The sequence below is a fragment of the Nestor notabilis genome, unplaced genomic scaffold (genome assembly GCF_000696875.1).
Source record: "Nestor notabilis isolate BGI_N333 unplaced genomic scaffold, ASM69687v1 scaffold4611, whole genome shotgun sequence".
In the NCBI taxonomy this organism is placed as follows: Eukaryota; Metazoa; Chordata; class Aves; order Psittaciformes; family Psittacidae; genus Nestor; species Nestor notabilis.
The window spans coordinates 1-24,859 of record NW_009915128.1 but is presented as its reverse complement, the minus strand read 5'-3'; the positions used below and the strand labels follow the sequence as shown (position 1 = coordinate 24,859).

The 24,859-nt window shown below is 37.1% G+C and overlaps 1 protein-coding gene across 1 annotated transcript in view; it reads right to left on the bottom strand.

The window, feature by feature from the left end:
- Nucleotides 1-24,310, bottom strand: part of MCTP1 (multiple C2 domains, transmembrane 1) — a gene marked incomplete at its 5' end in the record, with an annotated part of 149,576 nt that extends 125,266 nt beyond the window's left edge. Inside the window, 5 exons of the mRNA XM_010023972.1 lie at nt 2,767-2,897; nt 4,416-4,587; nt 16,930-16,967; nt 23,526-23,634; nt 24,231-24,310. Of these exons, the coding sequence (XP_010022274.1) occupies nt 2,767-2,897; nt 4,416-4,587; nt 16,930-16,967; nt 23,526-23,634; nt 24,231-24,310 (530 nt within the window). The remainder of the gene's footprint in view (nt 1-2,766; nt 2,898-4,415; nt 4,588-16,929; nt 16,968-23,525; nt 23,635-24,230) is intronic.
- Nucleotides 24,311-24,859: the final 549 nt, after the last annotated feature.

Sequence of the window (24,859 nt, the reverse complement as noted above, 5' to 3'; positions counted from 1 at the left end):
GCTGAACCAATCTTAGGGATGGCTGTCTTCAAAGAGATCCCCTGGCAAAGCAGCTTGGTAATGCCTGTTTTGCATGGGAATTCTGCTGGCCTTCACACATGTTCTGAAAGCAGATGAACATGGAGGACACAAAACCCCAATACTGTGGATGAGAGGTGAGAACCACTTCTTAAACAACTTTTTCTTTTGTTTTCTCAATTTGGTCTGCTGTATCCCTCAATGAATAGATCTCATCAATCAATGTGTCTTCTCCCTAACCATACTTTGGCCATGCAGGACATCTTCAAGCAATAATTATTTTCATTTGCATTTAATAAAAATATTCCCGTATAACAGCTGCTACTTGCACATGGTTAAAGAAAGGGGGCAGATCACAGTCAAATGAAAGGGATTACTCTCCATTACTGAGTAATGCAAGAATACTACCAGCAAGTCTGTTGCTTCCCTCTCACACCCCATTATGACTTTTTCCTGGAACCTGAACCCAAATATTAAATTTACTTCACATGCCTTGAGAGTCACAGAGCCTTAGTGATGGAGCACGACTTGGTCATGGCTTACAAAATAAATACGCATTTTGCATAACATACACACAATAGCAAGCCTGTAGCGTCTCTACCAAAGTACTTCCAACTTTTAGAGGCAGCCTCGAAAGGAGAAACTGGGGAAAAGAGAGGTCAACGCAAAGTGGAGCTGTCAGGTGTCAGTGATTTTTATCCACAGTGACTGGAAAAGAATGTCAGGAAGAGGGAATATTAAGACCTATTTTTGTATTCAGATTGCGCTTGACAAATGACAGTTTTTCATGGAAATCTTCATGGAGAGGAATTTGTTTGCAGGTTGCATTATCCAGAGATAAGGCTCCAACAGAAGGTGAAATGGGAGAGTGTCTGAAAGGACAAACTAAGGAGGGATTATACATACACTGTCAGCAGAGAGGCTACAGAAATCAAGAGCAGCAAGATTCTAGGGAAAAATACCATTGATTTTGTTAAAATTAGTTAAATACTACAGAAGCACTACAGATTAGCTTTGTCTAATGAGCTCCTTTTTCAGTATATGTAAGTACTACATCTATTTAGGAAAATGATAAAAAACAAAACAAGGTTCTCTCACTGAGAAATGATGACTGCTTCAAGCATACTGCTGTGAGAGACTTCTCATGCTATCAAGTATTTTTAGCCAAAATAAAATATCAAATTCACTCATTACTTGCAAAATAGCATGCAAGTTACTAAAAAGAGACAGATACATAATTAAAGATGTTCAAGTTTTTTAGCTATCTGAAAAGCTACCCAAGCAGATCACATGTTTCAAGTTACAAATTTTCCTTCTCTAATTTCTCTATCACATTCTTATTTAGATTTCAAGTGCCTTTGAGCTAAAATGGTGTCCTTTATTTTATGCAATGCTTTTACAAAGACTTTATAATTACTGGTAACAGTAACAACATAAGTGCTGCTTTGATGACAGTCTTCTGAAAAATCAACTTGAAAACTCTGAATCTCACTATCTTTTGGAAAAGAAGGTTAAAACTAAGCAGAAAATAGGAATAATTTCTCAAGGTATATCACATGTTAACACTAAATTATTTTTTTACTTCAGAAAAATAGTTATTTTTACCACATGTGCCAACTGAAATCAAGCCAGGGAAGAAATACAACATAAACTTCAAATATAAATATATCATCCCATCCATAGGGTTTCATCATATAAAATAAAATCCTGCTGTGTATACTTCTGAGAAGTGGTTTTGTCAATGTTAAAGCTGTCTGCTAGCCACAGACTCTGTATGTGTCCTGAGTTCCCACAATTTATGATAGCAAAACACAGAATATTATCCAACTGATATAATTTCATAAAGAATGCCATTACCCTAAACATAACAAGAGGGAGGAAAAGGTCAGTAGAAACATAACCAGTCTGACAACAAAAAATACATGCTTGGTCTTTGGGATTTCCATTCCTAATTTTAACTCGGAAAAAAAGTAATTCTACTAGTTAACAGTACCAACGAGACCAATATTCTAACAAATAATCAAAATATACAGGATTAATAATTATTACTATTAGAATGATTGTATGGTTATAATTTAAAGTGTGATGTAAACAAATATCTGAGCTTTCTTAACAGCACCTACACTGTGGTTGACATAAACACAAGACAGTTTTTCCCCCTATTAGCTAACAGTTAACACCACTGTTAAAAAAAAAACACATTAGCTTCTTCTTCTTACTACACAGTAAAATGGAGCATGACCAGGGAAATTTATAAAATTTCTTGAACAGATCCCAACATTTTCCCAAATTAGGTGAATGATCTTATTTCTCTGCTCCAAAAGCTTTGTGTAGCCCTTCAAGACTCTCATTTTATTTACCTAACAGATTAAAAAAGTAAGTACATAATTTTATGTGCCTATTGCAAGTCAGGAGAGTTATTTCTCCTCCAAGCTGGCTGTTGCTGTATGGAACCTCCTGCATCTTGATCATTGCTCCAAATGTGGGATTTTTACTTTGGAAAATCTATCAATTGTTAAAAGCTGCCACCTACTGGTCAATAAAAAGTATTTTACACCTTCAAAGTAACAAATTACATCAATGCAGCAAACGGTACTGATACTTCACAAAAAATGCTCCCCCACCTTAGAAAAAAACTGCCAGCAAAACCCGAGAACAAATGGTCATAAGAAATAGTTTCAAAACCAAGGCTCATTTTAATCATCTGTTCTCATCTCCAGGGAACAAGAAGGCTGTAACTGCACAAACCTGCCAATAAAATCATCCTTTTTGCCAGCATCCTTGTCCCACACAGTAATATCAATAATTCCACCTCGTTCTTCATAGAGATGAAAGTCAAACTGCTCCCTCCACTGAGGATTCAAAGTTTTTGGCACAATCTGAAAGGAGTGAAAAAGGAAAGTCATATTGCATTGTGCAGGCATATACTTTCTAGAATTGTGAATTTGGTGTTTAGAGCCTGTTCAGAAAGTTTTTTCTGCTTGCAGTGTAAGTATCTTAAGCAGCGAGAATTACAAAATAGTAATTAGAAAAGTGTACTGGCCAGTTCTCTCATGCCTCTCTGACACAACAGCAACCTCCAGAATCCTGGAATCTGTCACCTTCAAAAGCCTCCCAAACAAAGGATTTACCATGGCAATGGGTCCATTTTTCTGTAGAATAATTATGCTCAATCTTAAGTGACAGTTAGCCGCAAAGTTATGTGTCTGAGCATAAAGGAAAACAAAGCACCAGCGAGGACAACTAGATAGTGACTGTAGGTATTTAAAAAGAAAAAAATTTATCATGTCCTCCTTCCCCAGCTGCAGTAAGCTGAGAAAAAGATGGTATCATGGTTTACTTTTTATGTAATAATACTCTTCTCCCCCGCCCCAAAACTGCTTTTCCTTTGCAGTAAAAAGAAAGCGAAAACTACTTTCAGATGAAAGTAACTTTCTCCACCATTTTCAGTCCAGTTACTTCTAACAAAAGTGCCTTCAATGGATTTCAATCCGTGTACTTCTGACCATGCTCTGCAGAAGAGAAAGCTTGCAGATTTTTCTACAAAAATGCAAAAAGCAGCATTCACAGTAGTCACATATGTCTTGAGCAAGAATGGAACTGTCTAGTACCTTCCCTACAAAGCAATCACTACTTCCTACATCCGCCAGTTCTGCTGGTTTGAAAAACAAATGGAAAAATCAGAGAGGATTTGAATGCAGAAACGCTAGGAAAATGCTTAAGTCACAAAATCATGAAATTTGATTTCTCCTAATTTCAGGTTAAGAGGCCCCAAGGCAGGCTCAGAGGTCTGCAAACATCGCACCTAGATGTTCTTGGCCTCTTCCTTGCTTTTTCTTTCATCTGGCTGTGAAAAACACATGGGCTGCCATGACCATTGAGAAAGGAAGGTCATGTCCATCATCACCAGTCCCAGCATCTTTCGTAAGCAGCCATTTTCAAACCAATAGGGATCAGGGAGATAAAAAATAATGGCAATAAAGCCAAGCAAGTCTCCACAATAGCCTTCTGACAGATCAATCCTATCTACTTGTTAAGCTCATACACACACACAAATTTAATGAAACTTTCTGTAATAACACAATGAAGAAAGCGAGAATATAAGCATGATGTGGTTTGAGGATAAGACCTGTATCAGCAAATAAACCCAAGAAAATTAGGTGTGCCTCCCCATCACCTTCCATTTTTCAGCACTACGTTTTTTCCCCATCTACAATTATTTTTTTTAAATAACAAAGTAAAAAGAATCATCTAAACAAAACTCCAGCTATTCTGACAGCTAAGAGTAACTCTCCATTACTACTTAAATCATCATGCCAGCCAAAAAAAAAACCTGCAACAGGAACAAAACATTTCAAACACAGCCAACATGTATTTTATGCCACAGCTGAAATTACCTTGCTCTTGTACTTCTGATGCCCCAACCGGAACTTCACATAAGGATCACTTCGTCCATTTGCATCCATCGCCTTAAGTTCACGGCCTTCTATTAAGGTAACACTAACTATCCCTCTCCAAAGCTGAGATTTTCTGTGCAGGTCTGAGAGACGTAAGCTCTGAGTCTGAAACAAAAAGAGAGATTCAGTTAAAAACGTTCCCAAAATTTTCCCTGCATTTTAATGTGCAATTTCATGTAACCATGAATGTAAAACAACCATCTTAAGCTATTTTGAAGTTATTTGACAGTACATATGTAAACTATATTAAAAATAAATACTTGAAAAGAAACAAAACAGTGACAAATATGCAGGTAATGTCATATGCTGCTTTTGCAGAAGCAAACAGAATAAATCCTACTTAAGGAAATGTTTGGGGGAAAACAGTGTTTTTTCCTGCTTCACTTCTCCCTATGCTGATACAACTAAGATTAAAAACAAATGTTATAAAGTCTCATCTATTAGTATCATATTATTGAATGAACTTGAACAAACATTGAAATAAACACAAAAAATAGAATATGAAACTTCCATTAAAATAACACAAACCCATCACGAGAAGCGTGGATGAAGGAAAAGTAAGTCAACAAACTGCTGTGCACATGACAACTATCTCAGCCTCTAAAATGCTATGGTATTCTCAGAAACGGCAAGGAAAACCAAACTAAAGATCAGCACGTTGGCTCAAGAGTTTCGAAACAAGATGTTGCAGAGCTGCTAGCTGGAATTGTTGACTTTGCTTGGGGGTTCAAAGGGAATGACCCAAAGACCACATAGCCACAGCATTCATCAGTGAACCCGGCTGGGCCAGGAGCTGGATTTACAAACTGGAGTAATTTAAGATGAGCTCCACCTGGCTCTGAGCTACCAAGGTAACAAGGCATCAGAATCAGGGAACCCCCTTCTCAGGCAAACGCATCTCAGGTGCACCTGAGGAGCAAGGCTGCCAAAGGCTCTCCTTGTATCCTGAAATCTTAGTTGTTCAAAGTTACCTTACCTATAATCAGAACACTAAGGAGTAAAACAATACTTAAACCCACAAATTATTCTTTCTGGGAATCAAAAAAGGCAAGCCTGCATGTATACTCAGTTGTAAATACATCACATATATACATTATCTTTATTATGCAATATACTTTGAGCAACAAAGGCTTTATGGGCTCAGCAACCCCAACACATGAAGGATTGCACAGCTGGCTTCATCACTGGCATACCTCCGGTATCTCTGTTAGAGGTTTTCAGTGCAAATTTGGTTTGAGGCTAAACACAGCTAGATGGTTGTATCTATGCAAGTGCCCAGGGCAGGAACTTTGTTTTATGTTACCCAGGGAAGATTACAGAAAGTACACTGGAGTAAAATCACTGGTCATGAGACTCCTGAGGGATGTTATACACAAGGACTGCGGCCACTAGGGTTGGAGCGAATCTGAGTAACATACTTTTAGCAATATTCCATATATTATATTGGTATGTATTTGTGTTTTCTAATGCCTATTCATTCCAAGCAGGATGTTTACTCCTGAAATACTTCACTATATTTATTAAAGAGTTCTCCTCCTGAAGTGAAGGATTTCACTGAAGAGAAACGTCTCACAAACTTACTGTTTCTCCAAAGGCAGACAAGGAACTGTGGAATAACCTTTAACCTAACCTGTGACACCAGAAGCAGCAAGACACCAGAAAGTGTAAACTCTGCAAGAACTAGGGCACAAGTGGGAAACCCAGTTGCCAGAACAGATTTAATTTACAACACAGGAACAGTGTTAAGCTGCTTTTTTTTTTTTTCCTCAGCACAAATACCTCTTCATTGGGGATACACAGTCAACATCACCAAAGACTTGTGAAGAAGCAGTGGATTATTTTTTTTTTCAGGTTCCAGTTTTTTGAAGGTTTAGAGTAAAAGAAACACAGAATAACCAAAAAATAACCAAAACCAGCTCTGCCCTGAAAATAAGGTGATGATACAGAACTGTTCAAGACCAGGCTGGATGGGGCTTTGGGCAATGTGGTCTTGTGGACGGTGTCATGGCAGGGGGTTATAACTGGATGAGCTTTAAGATCTCTTCCAAACCAAACCATTCCGGGATTTTATGATATAGAAAGGAGACAAGGTACTTTCTGGAAGGCATTTCACATGTGGACAGAAGCAGTGGTTAGTTGAGACTGATTCTAACAAAGAATGCACAGTCGCTGCGTTTTGGGATTTTTTTTTTTTTTAGAGTTGTGTGGGGATCCAAATGATTTCCAGGATACTATCATGAAAATGAGTATGAGTTTGCATTTACAATTCTTGTAAAGTAAAGCTAATGCACAACTGCTTAGCGCTCTACTTCACTAATCACAAATGAGACAGTAAATCATCTAGAGAGTATACTTCATCTAAATTCTGTTTTTTCAATGGCTCTTAAAATAATTTGCTGCATTAGAGCAACTGCCACCATATAAAATATGCTGATTTTTTATGGCCAGTAGGGAGTTTCATCAATGAGGGTAATTTACATATGAGGTGGCAAAGCAAGAACTGAACAACCACACGTAGAGTGTAATACAACAGATGGGTTAGACAGGAGTTTTAGAAGAGTCAGACAGAAACCCTAAGCACAGTGTTTCATGTGTTGCTGAAAAAAACCTTTCTGGGTCAGAGCCAGATCAACAACACGCAATGTGCCTTGCAGAGCCCAGGGGCACATCAACTGACTACAGAGCCTACAACTTAATCTGCTGGAAGAACAACAGCCGGATGCTAAAAGTAAAGTGGCGTGGGCTAGTTTTTCCCAGGGTTGGGAGTTTGGACCACAGCAATGCTCTTTTCTCCCTGTCTTTATTGGTAACACCCAGATCCATGGAACAGCAAAAGTAAAACACACTGAAAGGTACAGCTACCTGGAGCTAAAGCTATTGAGATTGTCTGGACATGAAAGGCATGGGATATGTGGCCTTCTCTAGCAAGAAAAATTTCCAGCTGGCATTTTTCTTGTTTCTAAGTGAGACTGAGCAGCATCTGAACGGACATCTGAAACATGCTTTCCTTCCAGTTGAAGTAATCCTTGTCCTCAGAAATTACAGACACTGACATCGTCTCTAATCTAGTAGGAAATGAATAAATACGAATGTTTAGATTTCAAGTCAAATTTGACAAAAACCTAATAGATTTTAAAAATGGCAAAATAAGACTGATTTCACATGTTACAGCTCTTCCCTTATGAACTTAATTCCACGGTATGAGAGAGCTATGTCACTTGTCTTTTTTAAGCATCTGAGCAACCAAAACGGGAGGGGTGGAAGGGACTTGCAGCCTCCATACTGTGAAGCTTTCTCTTTTTTCCCACAAGTAAATTAAAATTAGACTTCTGAAAAAGTCTTTCATGTTAAAGGATACTCAAACCTGCCTGTGAAAGAAAAACTTTTCATATCCATACACTGCTTTAATGCTTTTACTATAAGCAGCATTCAAAATCAACATTTTCTTACATGATAAAATTAGCTTTTGTTTGTGTTTCACCTATTCTGTCTAAATGTGGAGTAGTGAGACAGATAGGAATGCCAACAGCAGAAAGTCTTCTAACACAGAACTGTATCCTCTATTAGACATGATAAATATAGTGAGCCAAGTACAATGTCAGAGCTGAAAGATGATCTTACAATATGGCTTAATGTTCTCTATTTGGTCATGTATTGCTGGGTAACAGTGCTGGGTGGAAACCAAGTAGGCTTAGCCAGAATCTAGGCATTGTTCCCAGGTTCATCCAGACCATGTTCTTGATGAGTGTATTAATTGCCACAACATTTACTGTTGCTCTTTTCAAAAGAAGAGAGCCTTTAGTAAGTACTTTTAAAAACTGCATACATATTTATCTTTGTATCTAACTGACCTTTGGAACTCCTGCCCTTAACAAGAAACCCACAGCCTTCAAGCCCTGCAAAGCACCACCTCTCTCAGTGGTTGTGCCCATGAGAACAGGCCCTGCTTTTACAAAACTTCCTCCTTGTTAAACACAGCACTAGGGCACACTCCTCCTCCTCTGCATCCTTGAACACAAAACTTATTGTTCAACAATAGTTGAATAATAGACCCAGTTTCGTGGGTGCTTACATGGCTCAGACAAGTATTTAAAATAAGGATTGAGAATGTCAACAGATGCAGCTGTTAGCTTGTCCATATGATGAAAATAAATCAAGAGAGAGTCGTATGTATTCACCATGCTTTTCCTCTATTAGAAATTACACAAAATATGACACCTTGCAGAATTCATCAACATGTAGACAGTGAGCTACAAAAAAAGCCTTCAATGGGATCACAATTTAATGTTTGCTTGTTGTGACTAAGCAAGTTTTGCAAATTAACTACTACTGATAATTAATGCAATATGAAAGAACATTTACCTTTACTTTCTATCAACTATATTTTACATTTCAGGGTATTTTAATTCTAGGTGAAGCTAATCTGTATTTCTGTAGTTGAGAAATATATCCTATTCTCTGTGTTTTAATGTGACTGCCATGTTGAATCTGATTTAGGATGTTTACTCTAACAACTCAATATTGTCTTTAGTAGTAGTGTAGTGTGGTGACACTACAGTATTTGTCATAAAAGGTTATACTTCTGCTGTATTTCACTTATTTCAGTGGTTTGCTTGTGTATTCTGCTTAAGGACGCTTGCCAAAGCCAGCTCAGGTGTAATATGATGAAGGTTGTGACTCTCTTAAGCACCCACTACGATTTGCATTTTCTAGAAAAGGGTGGAAATATGTACACAAGACAAGGGTGTGCCAGCAGGAGCTGTCAGAGAGGTTGTGTCAGTATCATTCTAACATTCTCCCTTGTCTTCCTCCCATCAACTCCTCTTTGAAACTGTGGTTGTGATAGTGAAAGTCAATGGGTCTTCTGATGCCCCTGTTATTGCCCAGATGACCACTGTCACCAAGACTTGATGAAAACTCACTGTGCTTTCAGAATTCATAGAATCATAGAATCCCAGACTGGTTTGGGTTGGAAGGGACCTTAAAGCTCATCCAGTTCCAATCCCCTGCCGTGGGTAGGAACACCTTCCACTAGACCAGGTTGCTCCAAGCCCCCTCCAACCTGGCCTTGAACACTGCCAGGGATGGGGCAGCCACAGCTTCTCTGGGCAACCTGTGCCAGCACCTCACCATTTTCACAGGGAAGAGCTTCTTCCTAAGATCTCATCTCAATCTCCCCTCTGTCAGGTTAAAGCTGTTCCTCATTTGCAGTATGAACCCAGAAAACCCCACAGTGAAATGCTTACTCCACTGTTTTGGTTGTTAACTTTATCAGCTGTTATCACTCACATACAGGTAATGCAAATATAAGCCTCACCAAATATTTGAGTAATTTTTATAACCAGATGTCTAACAGTCAGTCTATTCTGACATTTTTTTACTTCTATTCCATTATTTCTGTCAAACACTATTTGCAGCTGATGAATCGGCATCGAGAACTTCATGGCTTACAAAAGCAAGTATTTTGTCAGAAGAGGTAACATCTTTTCCTCCAGATTTTACTGGAATACTATGACTTGATAGGACAAAGCTGGTAATTATTAAATATCTTTTAACCTACCATGTTTGGGTAAAGATGCCAAACCACTCATTCCTCTGATTGTCTTTGAATTCAAAGCACTCAAAAGGTTTTCCTGAAGTTTTCTTAATGTGTCATTAATGCAGCAGGTTTAACATGGGATGTGATCCTGTCTGAACCCAATTTAATGGCAATTTTCCCACAGATGTGAAAAGGGCAGAGTAGTCCCTTATTCTGGTGAAAATAATTTTCAACTAAATAAGCAACATTTCTGACAGAGCTCTCTCTCAGTATGCTTTGGCTAAAAGGTACTGTCTTAATTGAAATTGTGTGCTTAAATACATACAGTTACATAGGAAAGCATGAGTTAATCTTATTTCTTTGTATGCAGTTTGTGAATAGACACAGTGAGTGTATTAATTTCTTCTCTTGGAGTGTAGGATTTGTCAAAATAAACTACTCAGATAGGCTAGCACAACACTCACCCTCTAGCTAAGCTGGCAAAAATTCTCACGCTAAACATCAGGATATGCTGTTCACAGAGAGTAAGACCCCTATGTGGGAACACACCAATTTCATCAGAACTTGTTTTAGAAAAAGGAATACAAACCAGCATGGACAGCCAGTATTATGGCTTTTAGTTACCCATCTTCTCTATGAGTATCTGTAGGATCACTAACTCATCTGTATGCTGTCTAGTGAGCACATGAGCTACCCTGTTCCAGGGTTACTGTCCAAGTTCACAACCGGAGACTACAACTTGCTAACTTGCTCACTAGGCAAAAAATTACATTGACAACTTCTCATCTTCAGTTTGGAAGACCTAACTTAAATGTTGGGACAGATCCTGATCACTCTCACACTCCTGTCTTATAAATTAAATAAGCAGGAAGGGAAGATACATTGACAACTGGCCAAAGCAACCTTAATTTCCAAGTGTTTCCCACTTGGAATTTTGCCTAGTTGCATAGCACACTGTATGTGCCCTATATAAATGACCAGAACTTTTCAGCAGGTATCAGACCCCAGTGCTTTCATCTTGGACAGTGTATTTTGTTACCCTACAAACACAATGAAGCATATGAAGATTCTCAGACGAAAATAAAACGTATTTATCTGTCACATTTCTTTTCTCTGGGAATGGCCAGTAAATCCACAATGTGTCAAGTCCCTTGTTGTTACAGCAGGAGTGAGGAGACATATATAAATGTCTGTAATTGCTCGTGCAGTCCCTTTCCTTGAAAAGAGGCTTCCTCCATGCTCTACAAGGATCAGTGAGTAAGCATGAGACATGGCTGTCAGCAAACCAGTCTGGCCACATCACTCCACCTCGCCTTGCTCTGGGTCTGGCTGGGACGGGTGCTGTGCTTTGTGTTTATGTATAAACCAGTGTGGATAACACAGCAATGTTCTGGCCACTGTCGATCAGTGCTTGCGCAGCATCAAGGCTTCATGCTGGCTGGGCTCAAAGCACCAGACTTAACTTCTCCCACTGTTCATCCTGACCTATTTTCTGCTTGCAGTAAAACTTATTTCCGAACAAACACCACTGTTTTGCTTCCTCTTACATGCTCCTAATCATTATTATTTGAGCACCCAAAACTTTCAGCTGAATTAAGTGTATATACACACACATGTTTCAAAGGATCATTTTTTAAAGACTCGCTTTAAAATGAGTATATAAACTGCGCCCAAGTCACTGTGACAAAACATACCCATCTCTGTTGTGGGAAGAGATGAGTTTAATTTGCACCATGAGACATACCGTCAGACACTAGGGGAAAAACAGCCTTTAATGGAGATGATGGTTAAGCACTGGAACCAGCTACAGCCAGAGGTTGTAAAATATACATCACTGCAGATTTTTAAGGACACCTGCCAGACACAGTTTGCTGCCACTGTTCCCACTCGAGGGAAGGAATAAAACTTTTCAGGCTGTTAATCCTATTTTCTGTCTTTTTCATATCTACCCTGCACTCAGGTAGATGTTTAAATAGCCCAGACACTTGAAATTGCGACAAGTGAGGATTGGTCTGTCCAGCAACACTACCTGCCTTGTCATTGACGTTGTCTTCCAGAGACATTCCTGTTACCTTCCGAAGATCCTTGTCTCATTTTTTGCCTCCATTTCTCCCACTCAGCACAGCAGAGAGAAAACTTCCGAAGCAAGCTCTGTGTGCACTACCCTACCAGAAAGTAAATAGCACCACCTGAAGCCACTATTCCTTACCCTTTTCAGAATTAACCTCCTGTAATCATACAGCAAATTGTACAACAGCAGGCAGAACAGGTGAATTTTCATAAAATATTTAGTATTTTCAGGTTTCTCAGAGAGGAGTCTGCCTGCTCTATATAAAATGAAATGTTCTCAGAGAGAGAGCATGTGAAGAAGAGCTTCCGCTTAAGTTAATGCAAACAATGTCAAATGTAGGTAAAATTACTTGACAACTCTAAAAAAATACAAGCTGTGTTTTGGTTTGTTTGTTTGTTTGTTTTAAAAAGCATGTAGGCTCTTCCCCTTCCTAATTTCAAGCTATAATCAAGCAAAAATTTTGATTTGGGCTGGAAAATACATCTGTCAGTGCTGAATTATAACTGCAGCTTCACTGTGCTCAAATTCAGGATTTATGGTTTTGATTTTAAAGTTTAACAGCACTTCACATTAAAAAGTGCTAGAAGCAGTGAGTTTTTTATCTTTTAAAAGTGTTGGCAGTAAAGGCATTGGAAAAGTAATGAAATTTCACCATTAGAAGCTAAGAGAAAAACTGAGGAGGAAGTACTTAAAGGGAACATCATTTTTACATGAGAAAAAATAGGGCTTTTAAACAGTCTCTTCCCTCTGTTACCAGCTTTAGGCTTAAAAACAGTAAAGAAAATTTTAAGCTTTTTTTTCACTATTATTTTTGACAGCATTGCACTGAACATTCCAATAATTACAAGGAGAAAGTGCAATATGTGCATTTCTAACTCACTTTTATGCTGCCAACATTTTAATAGGCTCCATTCCCATAACCTTTCCTCAGCTATTGATTAAGCCTCTGTGCTTCAGAGAATTACCAAATAAGAAGTCAGAATTTATTTACTTTCTTGTTTTCATAATCAGAGGAAAAAGGACAAAACAACTCTTCCCAATGAGTCCACACTGGCTCAAGATGGAAATGGTGATTCTTTATTTCTCATCACCTTGAGGTGCAAGAGGATAGCTTGCACCTCAAGGATCTGTAATGGAAATCACTCCAGCAATTAGCACTATTCATCTCACTGTCAGAGGTGATGTTGACTATTAGTAATACATTACCTCTCTTGGAAGCTTGGGCTCTTCTGCGCTCCTTTTATACCCAGACTGCAACAACTGTATACCAAATTGCATCTGGTATGCAGACAGTTTAGAAAGCAAGAGAGAAGCAGGAAGGTTTTTTCCCTCAACTCAAAGAATTAAGAACCATCAGGAAAGCCTGAACCTTCATCACAGGAACTAATGCAAAAAGGAAAATCCATCCTAAGGGAAATCGGTGGTGGATGTGGGGAACCACAGAAGATCCATACATGGAAAGGAAAGCCATTTTGCGCAGGTCAAAGACTTTCCAGTAACTTTTTAAAAAGAAAAATGAAATTAAAAAGTCCTCTTTGTTTTAAATGACTGACTGACTATTCGGATCCTACAAGCACTGTCTTTTTGCTGTAGTCCTTGTCTGCTAACCCGGCAAATATCTAACAAAATGAACTCTAAGCCACAGTAACTGAGGTAGAGGCACATTAAGGTAATTGAGCAAACACCTGGGTCATAAAAAAGTCCACAAAACATTGAATAACACACTTCTGCGTTCTCCTGAGGTGTAATGGATCTTGGTACAGACATGGTGGTCTGTGAGCTGCCTCCTCTCCCAGACCATGCAGCAAACAGACCGCTAAGTCGTAACCACCAGCCACCAGTTTGCCTTGCTGCAACACCAAGCTTGTGGCGGATGAAATAAAACAATCAATATGAAACTGAATGCAAACTGTATCTTCCCAAAAGAAGTTTTGGGGTTTTTGTATATTAACAGCTTAGATTGTTTTGTTGGTTTGGTTGTTTTTTCAATAGCCCACTGGGAGTCTCCTATTGCTGAAGACAGGAAGTCTGAGTTGACTTTTCATACTATGAGGTCATAAATGCTCTGACTTCAAAATTGTTTGAATTTAATGTTTGCTGGATTCAGTGAAAGATGAGTATTCCCTCTGACCCAGACAGTGTGGGGAGTGATATGGCTTCCATGAACTTTGATGGAGAGTATGTGTGATGTAAGGCAAACATGACAGGAAATAGCATCAGAAGAAAAAACCCTAGCAACAAAAGCAAAAGTGGTGTTGCATTTTTGCAGTGCCACTAACAAATGTTTACAACACTAGTGGGTTTGAAAATACTGGTTTACATGCAAAATAGGTAAAATTCACAGTTGCATTGACCTAGGTATTTAATGAGATCTTAACTCCATTTTAAGGTGCACAGGAGGGGGGGGTGATATGTGAAGTAGAGACTCAATTTGGCCAAAGTGATTGTTTGCAAGTACATGAATACCTTAATATTGTAATAGAAAAGATCAGTTACCATTATTTCCGCAGCTTACTACACATCTCCAAGGAACTATGTGCAAGCAGCGCAGTTTATGAACACACACAATGCCACAGTCACCTGCACTGCTGCACCTTAACTTCAGTCTACATTTGTTACAGAATAAGTAGCTTCATGAATATAGACTTTAAAAAGTAAAATACGGTGACATAATCTGTAAAATCAAATTAATTTATTAGAAGTGCCATTGTAAAGACTCTGGAGATCTAAAAAAATAGGTTTAGGAAATTTTATAATCATATCTTTAAAAAATTTTAATATTGTGTTTTTTCTAAGCTTTCAGGGGTGCAAGCAAACTCTTCCTGAAGAAGATGACTTTCAAACAGGGCACTTTCTCCATTATCTAATAGCATCAAGCATGTATTTCTAGACTTTCCTTTTAATTCACAAATTATACTTTTTTTAATATTGACCATACTACACCCCAGAGAACAGCACTTTTTTTTTTTTTTTGAGGGGAGGTATTCTTTGTAAATAAAGTATTTTTTAGTTTCTTTTCCTGAAAGTAGACCAAAGATTTGGAACTCTGAAATAGCCCCACAAGGCAAATGAGCTCCTGTGCTTTAACTGAGATACTACGTTTAGGTTACAAAAGACCTTTAGGATACTTGCACTGCATGTAAGATGTTGTATGTGCATTACATGTCTAATTACTATTTCAGCTGAGACAAATGTAGAGGAATGAAATATTCAAATTCACACATTTGCTATTTGCCAGATCTTTTGATACCCCCTTTGTAAAAATGGTAACTACTGAGTGAAATGTTATCAAATGAATGTAACAAAGGAGAACATGGATAAATAATTCACTTGAGCAGCTCTGAAGAATTCCCCACTGTCATGTTGTGCCATCCATTCATGATTATTGAAGCTCATAGTTTTCTCAGTTGGAATTTAAAGCATGGGAAAGTTCTGAATAAACTAGTTTTACAAACTGTCACCCAGCACATTCAGCACATCAGGAGTCAATGCATCACTTCCATGATGCTAAACAGCTCTGTCGTCCACGATCCTCACAGCCCTTCATTAACTCTTTAGAAGTTAAAGCATCTCAGATATTTCAGGAAAAGTTACATGAACTGTATGAGAATTAAAACATGCACATCATCACTTCACCAAGTACCTTTGCTTCACAGGTTTTGAAAAGGAAACAGAGACTGAGTACTGTCCTGACTTGAAGAAGCAGACTGTGTGGAAAACCCATCCATAACCCCAAAATTATGAACCCTGCTCTCTTTTTCTTAAAAAGGTTAAAAATACTGTAAAAATATTAGTCACAGAGCACTATACACAACGCTGTTTATTTAGTAACCTTCTATTTAAATATGTGCATCAGTATGTTAGAGAAGCAAAACACTTTACAAAATCAGTGAAATCACCCGCCATAGCTATTTCATTTTTCCTGTTTTAACATGAGAAACCTTTAACCTTTTTAACCTTTACAGGGTAACATCTCAAAAAACCCCAGACCTACCACACCAGCTCAAGACTGAAAAATTTTAATTCTGCTTGTAATTATGCAAGAAGAAGGCTTAAAACTTGAAAGCAGCATCTCAGTATTATTATTATATATTAATATATTATTAGTATAGCTATACACATTTTCTTTATCTTCTTGGATACAAATACTGGAAAAAGGTACGAACGGATTGTATTCCACTGGGAGTCAAACTCTCAGCCTTTCCCTAATGACAAGGAGCATACGCTGCTCCTTTTTTACCACTTCCATGACTCCTAATAGGAGAAAAGCCGGATACTGAATTTGCCTGAAGAGGAATCTAAAGAGCTGTATAAAGTGGAGGCTGAAAAGGATTCTTTAAATCTTCCTCTCTTGGAAAGCCCAGCTATGATCATCATCTCTCAGTCAGGGAAATAAGTCTTTGAGAAGCACCACTGAAAACTTCCACACACAAAAACTCTAAGCAGTAGGAAGAGAAAGTAATAGGAAAATGAAAGTTAGCTTTCGGCATGAATTTTTTCTGTTAACATCAACAAGTAAGCTTTGAGAAAATTGATTATACAAGAGAAATTAAAGGTTTTAGACAAAGCAGAAGGATGTGTTTACCACTTATATGAAGTTACTAGATGACTTCAAAATAAGCTAAAATGCTGTAACAAAGTTGAGAGGTTTAATGATTACAGTAAAAGCTCAACTGTTTCACGATTTTGGTTTGATGAAACACAAAACAATGTCATTAAAACACAATTTGAAGGTGAATAAACCCTGCGCCACAAGTTTCAAGTCGTAGATGGCATGTTTGGTAGAACACCGTAGTTCTTCTAAAGAAAAAACAAAGCCAGAAGACCACATGCTAAAAGTTACCTTACTTGATCTTTTCCAACTCTTCCTCATTAGCATTGTCTGAAAACAAAATAGAGCATTTTAATTACCTTTTCTCTGCAATACAGAAAAGGAGGCCAACTGTCTCTAATGGGACAATCCACAATTAACCACAACTACAACTGAAGCAGCCACATGTACACTCCAGCAACAACTACACAAGACTGAAATAAATCCGGACAACTCCCAGCACTGTACAGACCCGGGCATACTGCTTCCGGAGACAACACATTAGATGAAATCATTTAAATTAAAAAAAATAAATAAAAGAAAGAAAGAAAGAAAGAATTAAGATTAGTAAAAGAAAAAAATGAATGTGCCATTACTCAGTGACTTCAATTTTAAATGATACTTGAATGGCAGGTATTTAGTATTAATGTACTCCAGGTTTGTGGAACACTACTTTTTAGCTCACAGGTGTAGATACCTAACAGAAATACTGCGTAAGGCTCTTTGGACAACATGCATCTATTAAAAAATCCTTAAGGTTACCAGTGTTAATTAGTTTCACAGCAGTAAAAATAGCTCTTTGGTTTGATAATTATGCACATGGGACAGAAAAAGCCTCATACCTTGAGTCTTTAAAAAACCCACAATGAGGTAGCCATATCTCATTACCTAAATACCCTGTGAAATCTTGGGAATGCTAGAGACAATGTTCTGACATGCTGGGAGGCAAAGTGTCCACAGACACAGATTCTTAACCATTAAATAAAAGAGAAATACTGGTCAAGATGGAGATGGACAATTTATTTGTGAACACAACTGTTGCTTAAAGCAGTTCTGTGGAAACACAGGTAAATTAAATTTATACTATTAAATCACATTTAGCAGCCTGTTGTTGATACATCAAAGACCACTAATTTCTACTGAAAGTTTGCCATGAAAAACAAACATAATTTTTATTTATTACTGCAAAGCCACTTTCTTTTTCTGATAATGGAAACAAATCCTGAAATGCAGACATTTTTCTTGCTAAAAAATAAAAGTATTTCACAGGTAAAATTTGAAAATGGGAGAAAATAAGAGTGTTTTATAGTTTTAAAATATCCGGAAATTCTTCAAATTGGCACACTTTTGAGGGAGAAGAAAATCAAACAGCTGCTTAGGAAAGTTTAAGTTGCTATAGAGAGTTAAAGCCTAAAGGCTCTGCCATAAGTTAATGACAATTGTAGCACTGTGGCTTTGAAAAATATCCATAGATACTAAACGTTTTATAAGGCTGGAGAAAGCCATTTAACTCATTTTTACAGGAGAGGCATGTAAGAATTGAGCAGCTTGAAGCCCACAGCTGGTGCTAAGAGAAAACCTCCAAGTTCTGGGTCCTGTGAATCCTGCACAGCTTTAAGTCAGAGCAGAAACTCAACTGGGCTTTGGACCAGGCTTTGAGCAAGGAGAAGAATACAGCCTCACAGATGAATTAACTGCATATCGACTATCATTTCCACTCTGAGGAGTTCAGTTTGAGTCATAGGTATGGAACGTATGACCAAACTTGCTGAGTGCATCAGCACCATCAACAGCTGCAGCCAGATAAGCTGAAGCCAACATAACCATCCTTAGAAGCCAGTAAAACAAGTACATATCATACAGCAGATTAGGAAGGATGATCTACATGGAGCTTGTTAATCTGAAAATATTCCATGCCTTGAGTTGATCTCCTTCCATTCTTTTTTTTTTTCCTATGATGATACTATCCCTCTACAAATTTAAAAAAAACCCAAAAAACAAACAAACAAACAAAAAAACCAAAAAAAAACCAAAAACACCAACCACAAACAGAAAAAAGAACCATTGTAAGATCTGAGACAGCAAGCAAACTGACAGCATATTAATGCTTCTAATATCTTTACATGAAGAAAAGAAATACTAAGCTTCACTTGGGATAAATTATTTAAGGAAAAAACAATGCTCTGACCTTTACTCTCATTGAATAGCAACACCCAAGTAGCACTCATGTTTGGTTTTTCCCACTTTCTACACTACTCAGGCCGTTGGCAGTGGTGGAATGGTAGCCGCCAACCTCTGCTGGCAGTTATTATTTGTTGTAGCCAAGAGTTGCCTGCAAGACCATGGCTGGAAACAACTGTTGCAGAGAAGACACAGGAGACATGCAACATGGTCATGCTGCAGTGATGAAATCTGCATGCTGAGTTTTGCCAGAGAAAGAGACTGACATGCACTGTGGCACCCATGAAAACAATGCCAAACACAGCACATGCAGACTTTACACGCACGGTGTGACTGGCATGCACATAGCTACAAACAGCACAGCGGCATGCACAGTGCTACATGCATCCAAAGGGAAAAATTAATGTATACTGCTGGAATTAAAGAAATAAAGTGAGCTTCATTGGAGCAGGTCTAAGCAAAAAAATCAAGTCATTGCTAGGTTTGACTTCTTTCAAACTGGGCATCAAAAGCAGAAATTAATGAAAAATACAGAAATCACACCACAAACACATTACTTCTTAAAAGAACAGTTAAGGATAACACATGTTTTTTTGGAGCTCACAGGTGTTAAAGTTTTTCTAAACACATACTTTTTCCCATACCTGTTTATTTAATGTCTTCTTAGTTTACACTAGTTACCTAAGCTACCTTTTCTGTCAGAGAAAATGATAAATAATGCTAATAAAAATGCTAAATAATTAATGTAATGGACAAGTATTGCTGACAGCACAGAGCAAAATGCATGAATTATTGGAACTAGTGCTACTGCAATTAATTGTGTTAGGCTGGAAATAGATTATACTTCTTGCTAATACTGAAGACATTCTTATTTTTAAGAATAATTGTAAGAATAATTCATCAATTTTGATTCACAATTTATGATTGAAAATAGTAACAAATCAGATTGCCTTTATCAAAACTCAAAAGAATAGGACTTCCATTCATGTATATAGTTCAAATGAGATATTGCAAGATTATTACTTTAAAAGTTCACATTCCTATGCCTTTACAACAAGCATGTCACAAAAGGCAAAGATAATGGCATAGAATATTTGCTAGAAAGTTTTCCCACCTGTCCATACTCTTAAATTAATAATCAATGATAACTGCAGGCAGTAGCATTTTCTTCTAATAAAACATACTACAAAAATCAAAGAGTGTGTTCTTATTTATGAAACTAGTATACTGCATCTTCTTTACCTGAAACCACATCTAACATTCTTCCACTGGAAAAATGCAAATAGTAAACTACTTGAGCACTATTTTTCACTCCAGAGTAAATAAATCCTCCGTGACTCAAGGGCAAACTCCCCCCTCTCCTATTCATTTACACGAACATACGCGTATGTTAATATTCCTACTTGATATCTGAATCCAAAGATGTAATCAGGTTTGATCCTAGCAAAACTGACCTTCCAGCTATAAATTCTAAAGAACATGTCATCAGTCAGCACACAGAAAATCTGCATTTCATCAGAATTTCTTTCAGAAAGATATGGAAGAGAATGTTCCTGTGTGTACCGAATCTCTCTCTCATCTCTTCACACACCACAAGGCTTCACAAAAGATAGTTTCACCCAAACAAAAAAGAAGTATTCCTCTGTCTGAGTGCTTGTTTTAAATAATTTGCAATAATACCTCTCTCACAGACAGATGGCAATATATAACAAGTCCCCATATTTTGTACCATTTAACTTCAAACTTCCAGCTGCAGTATCTTATCCTCCAGCAGTGACAGTATTTCTTATACAGTGTGATCTTATACAGATGCATCTTCCTACAAAACAACCCTGCATTATCTTGATATTCCAGTAAAATGCTTTGCTGCCCAAAATGCAGGATCAGACACAACACATGGCTACATGGGAATGCTAATCCTCTTTTCATTTCCCCAGTGGTCTGAATAAACACTCTCATTTTAAATATATATGGAATCAAAGTACCTGAAATTTAAGCAGTAGGGGTTAATTTTTGAATTCTTCAGCTTGAAAATGTAGCCATTTTACACAATTTACTTGTGACAATATGTGCAAGCAAATCATCTGAGTTATCACCTGAACAAATTAAAACTTACTCAGAATAAAATACATTTTTGAAGTGGAGGCTACATAGAGATATCAAATCAACAGGATTAAAATAAATTTGCAATGACTTAAGAAAAAAAACAAGGCACATGATGTGAAGAGAGTGTTTCTGCATCTCCTGTGGGGCAGTCATTAAAGCATATTTAGAGGTGCCTACATATTTTTATCCATATATTTCAAACATACTGTTTGAATTATTATCTGCATAGAGATATCCAAGTAGAAGGGAAGTAGTAATTATGCAAAAAGCACGCTATACAGATCAGGAGTTTCTTTAATTAGTACTTTATACACTGCACATTTTCACAGTGGACAAGAACTAGCCTCAATCCTTTAACGTAACATTTGAAAAAATATTGATCTCAGCCATATTAAATTCAATAAAAGTTATCCTCATTATTACAAGGCCTTTTAAAAATAACCAAGGATGACAATTGGGGCGATACATTTTGCAATGTATCTACTCCTTAGGGAGTAAATAAAATCTAATAAATAAATAAATACGTACATGTGGCAACTGAATAAAAGACAACAGTGCCTTGAATTATTAAACTTCTAACACACTTATATACAGCAATTCAGTATTGATTTTGTAGGTCATCTCCCCTGTTACACAAATTTTCTATTTTTATTTCAACTTTGTCATAACCGCTCTGAAATCCGTACCCTGGGGACTAAATATACTAAATATATTAAATATACTAAAATAGTAAATATAAACCTTCAGATTAAGAATCTGAAGCCTGCTCTGAATTCTGGGCATTTTAAGAATGAAGTTCCATAAATAACAGTTTGAATGCGAATTAAAATTAGGCACTTGGGCTAAACTAAGAGGATTTGCTTACTAAACAGAATCATAAAATCATTTAGGTTGGAAAAGACCTTTAAGATCATCAAGTCCAACCATCGGATCATTGAATCCAACCATTAGAGAAAGCAAATAATAAAAAGCGTAATAGCACAAACCAAATTCTTCCTCCTATTGCAAGCAGTCAGCTGGGTATGAAAAAAGTTCCTAAGCAGCAAGTCTGTGGCGATGCCATTACTTCTGATATTCTGTGTCAAATTCACCAAGTGAATTTCACACATGTGAAAGATGTTATGCTATAGTGGTTTAATTACACCTTTTCACCTGTGACTTTCTTGAGTGTTCTTGACATAATAGCCAGTAAAACTGAGCATCACGGTGGCTATCCTAGCTGAATGACGAAAAAAGGAAACTAATCTGCTGTTCACATAATTGATTTCCACATAAAAATACAGTATTTCCATGCTGTGCTGACTTAGGATTATGGCAGAATAGTGCCAAAGCCAATTGGAAAACAGAGCTATTACCAGCTGACACAGAAATGCTGGTCTTACCCAAAGACACAAACTCCTCTGAAATTAAACACAAATTTCAATTCAGATGATAAACACTTTTGTGGTACAAATTCACCAAGATAGTAGTCAGAACTGTCTGGATAAATGTATTGCTAAAAGAAAGAAAAATGTACTGTTTAATTAAACTGCTTCACATTGCTTCTATGTTCCACTCTTTCTGTTAAGTTCTAATCGAATGTCACGAAGAGATGAGAAACACGTTTTCAAAACTCTGCATCTCTGTCACATCAAATACCAAACACTTAGTTCCAATAACTAACTTACCAGGCTATTTAATATCAGCTAGAAAAATGAAGAATATTAAAACCTGGGAATATTCCTCAGGTATACAACAGGATGATTTGTCACACTGCAGCATACAGAAACATATATCCTCTTACAAAAACCATATAATTGACCATATCCATGGAAAATGTCATCATATTAGTACTTTCTTCTTGGCCTCCCTGAAGCCAAAGGAATCTACGTTATTTTACAAGCTCAGAGAGAGATGTCATCTCTTGAATTTCTGCCATAGTTGTAGCAGTACTGCTCTAGTCAAAAGCCAACTGACAAAAAAACTAGTAAAATACATCCAACTAGAGACAGAATTCGTCAGAATTAACAGGATCTGTAGAACTGGAAACAACTTTCACTTTAACTAAGCAGATCAGAAAACTAAGATTGATGAAGGAATTACAATAAACCTAAAAACCCACATGATTTTATAATTGAATTCTGGTCATGAAATTGAAAAACATCAAATAATAGTCCATCATTAGATGCCAAAAAGCAGAAATTCTACCTTTCTTCATGTTTCTTTGTTTACAGCGTGGAATAGGATTCAAATGTTCTTATCTAGAGATGGCAACACTAGGTCCAAAATTCTTCACCAGTGGTTTACTGATATTTTTCTGTATTAATCAGCACCATTCACTTGCAGTTAACTTTAACTGAAACTGCTGAACATTTACATTCCAATCTGGATCCCTCAGTTCTATCTCAGGAAAGATCCAAATCAGATGAAGTATACAAGGTACTACACCAGAAACACTCTTCAATGTTATTTTAGGAATTGGAAAAATCAAATTAATCCCAGAATATGTTGTTTACTATCGTGCTTTAAGTCACCCAACCACATAACAAGAGAGGTCACACATATTAAAACATTTAAAATTACCACTTCCCGCTGTTCTTCTCTAGGAGTCAACAGAACTGATAATAATATGCTTCCCAGATCATGGTCAGGGTAATGAGGATCCTTCAGACTCAAGGTAACATCTGTTTGCCTACAAAACAAAAATACATGCATTTCTTTTGATTACAAGCTCTCAGAGAATGAAATTTCTGAATCATGGGAATTAAGGGCATCAACATTTATATGAAACTACTCGAAAATGTCACAAATTTACCCTATTTCTACTTTCAAGTATTGCAGCCTGAACACTCACAAATACTAACAACTGGTACCCTGTGTTAAATACTTCAGTACTTAAAAAGTACTTCAGTACTTAAAAATACTTCAGTACTTAAAAAGTACTTAAAAGAAATTAAATCTGAACTGTAACATTAACAGATGGGGGAAAAAAGTTCAGCAGTAGGTGGTAATGCTGTGAATTCAGGAAATATAAATACAAGGTTAAAGAGGTTGGTTGTAAAACTAACGTCTCTGTAGACACTGTAAAAAATATTGTTCATGATCAGTTAATATATTAACTTCCATATTACAGTAATTCCCTAAACATAAGTGTTTTTCCTCAGATAGTTTTATGTGGTGTAGGTTTATATAATTATTTTCCAGCATACTGTTCTATTTGCTGTTCCACAAATGTGATATCAGGAGATAACCATGAAGAATTACTCCATAGGCTTGTTTGTGTTATACCTGTTTAATTCCAATGATGTGAGATCCAAAAATGCCGAACCAATAAAGTCATCTTGAAGTCCAAAGTCATAGTCAAAGACCTAAGATGCACAGGAGATAAAAGCATTTTCCAGTATTAGAAACCTTTTTTTATATATTACTATTTTGTATGGCTTGTTAAACCAGGACTCTCTGAAAGTAACCTGAAACTTTCTGGCCACAAAATCAAGTTTGAAACTGCTTACATAGAAGTCAAAATGCATCATCTACAATGACGGGGCTATACTACTACCAGATTGCGTATGTGAACATCATCAATTTTATAAAAACAGAAGAAGCATTTTTATAAATTTAGGCATTAAAAGAAGGAAAACGAAAAGCACAACTGAAGTCAAGCAGCATTGCTGATACACTGATACCTTTATCAGTTTTGCAAAGCGCAGGCAGGAGGGCACGAGAAGGTTGTGAAAAGTGGGGGTTTACTGCGTGTGCATTGGTATTAGAAATAAAAGTGTACATTTTGAAGGCCATGTAAGTTCCTAGGTTTTGGAAATATTAAAATCTAAGATGAAATCTTACTATATACGTATAAGGAAATAACTTGCTACCTAAAAGAGAAAGCATATTGTCGTGGTTTAAGCCCAGCCGGC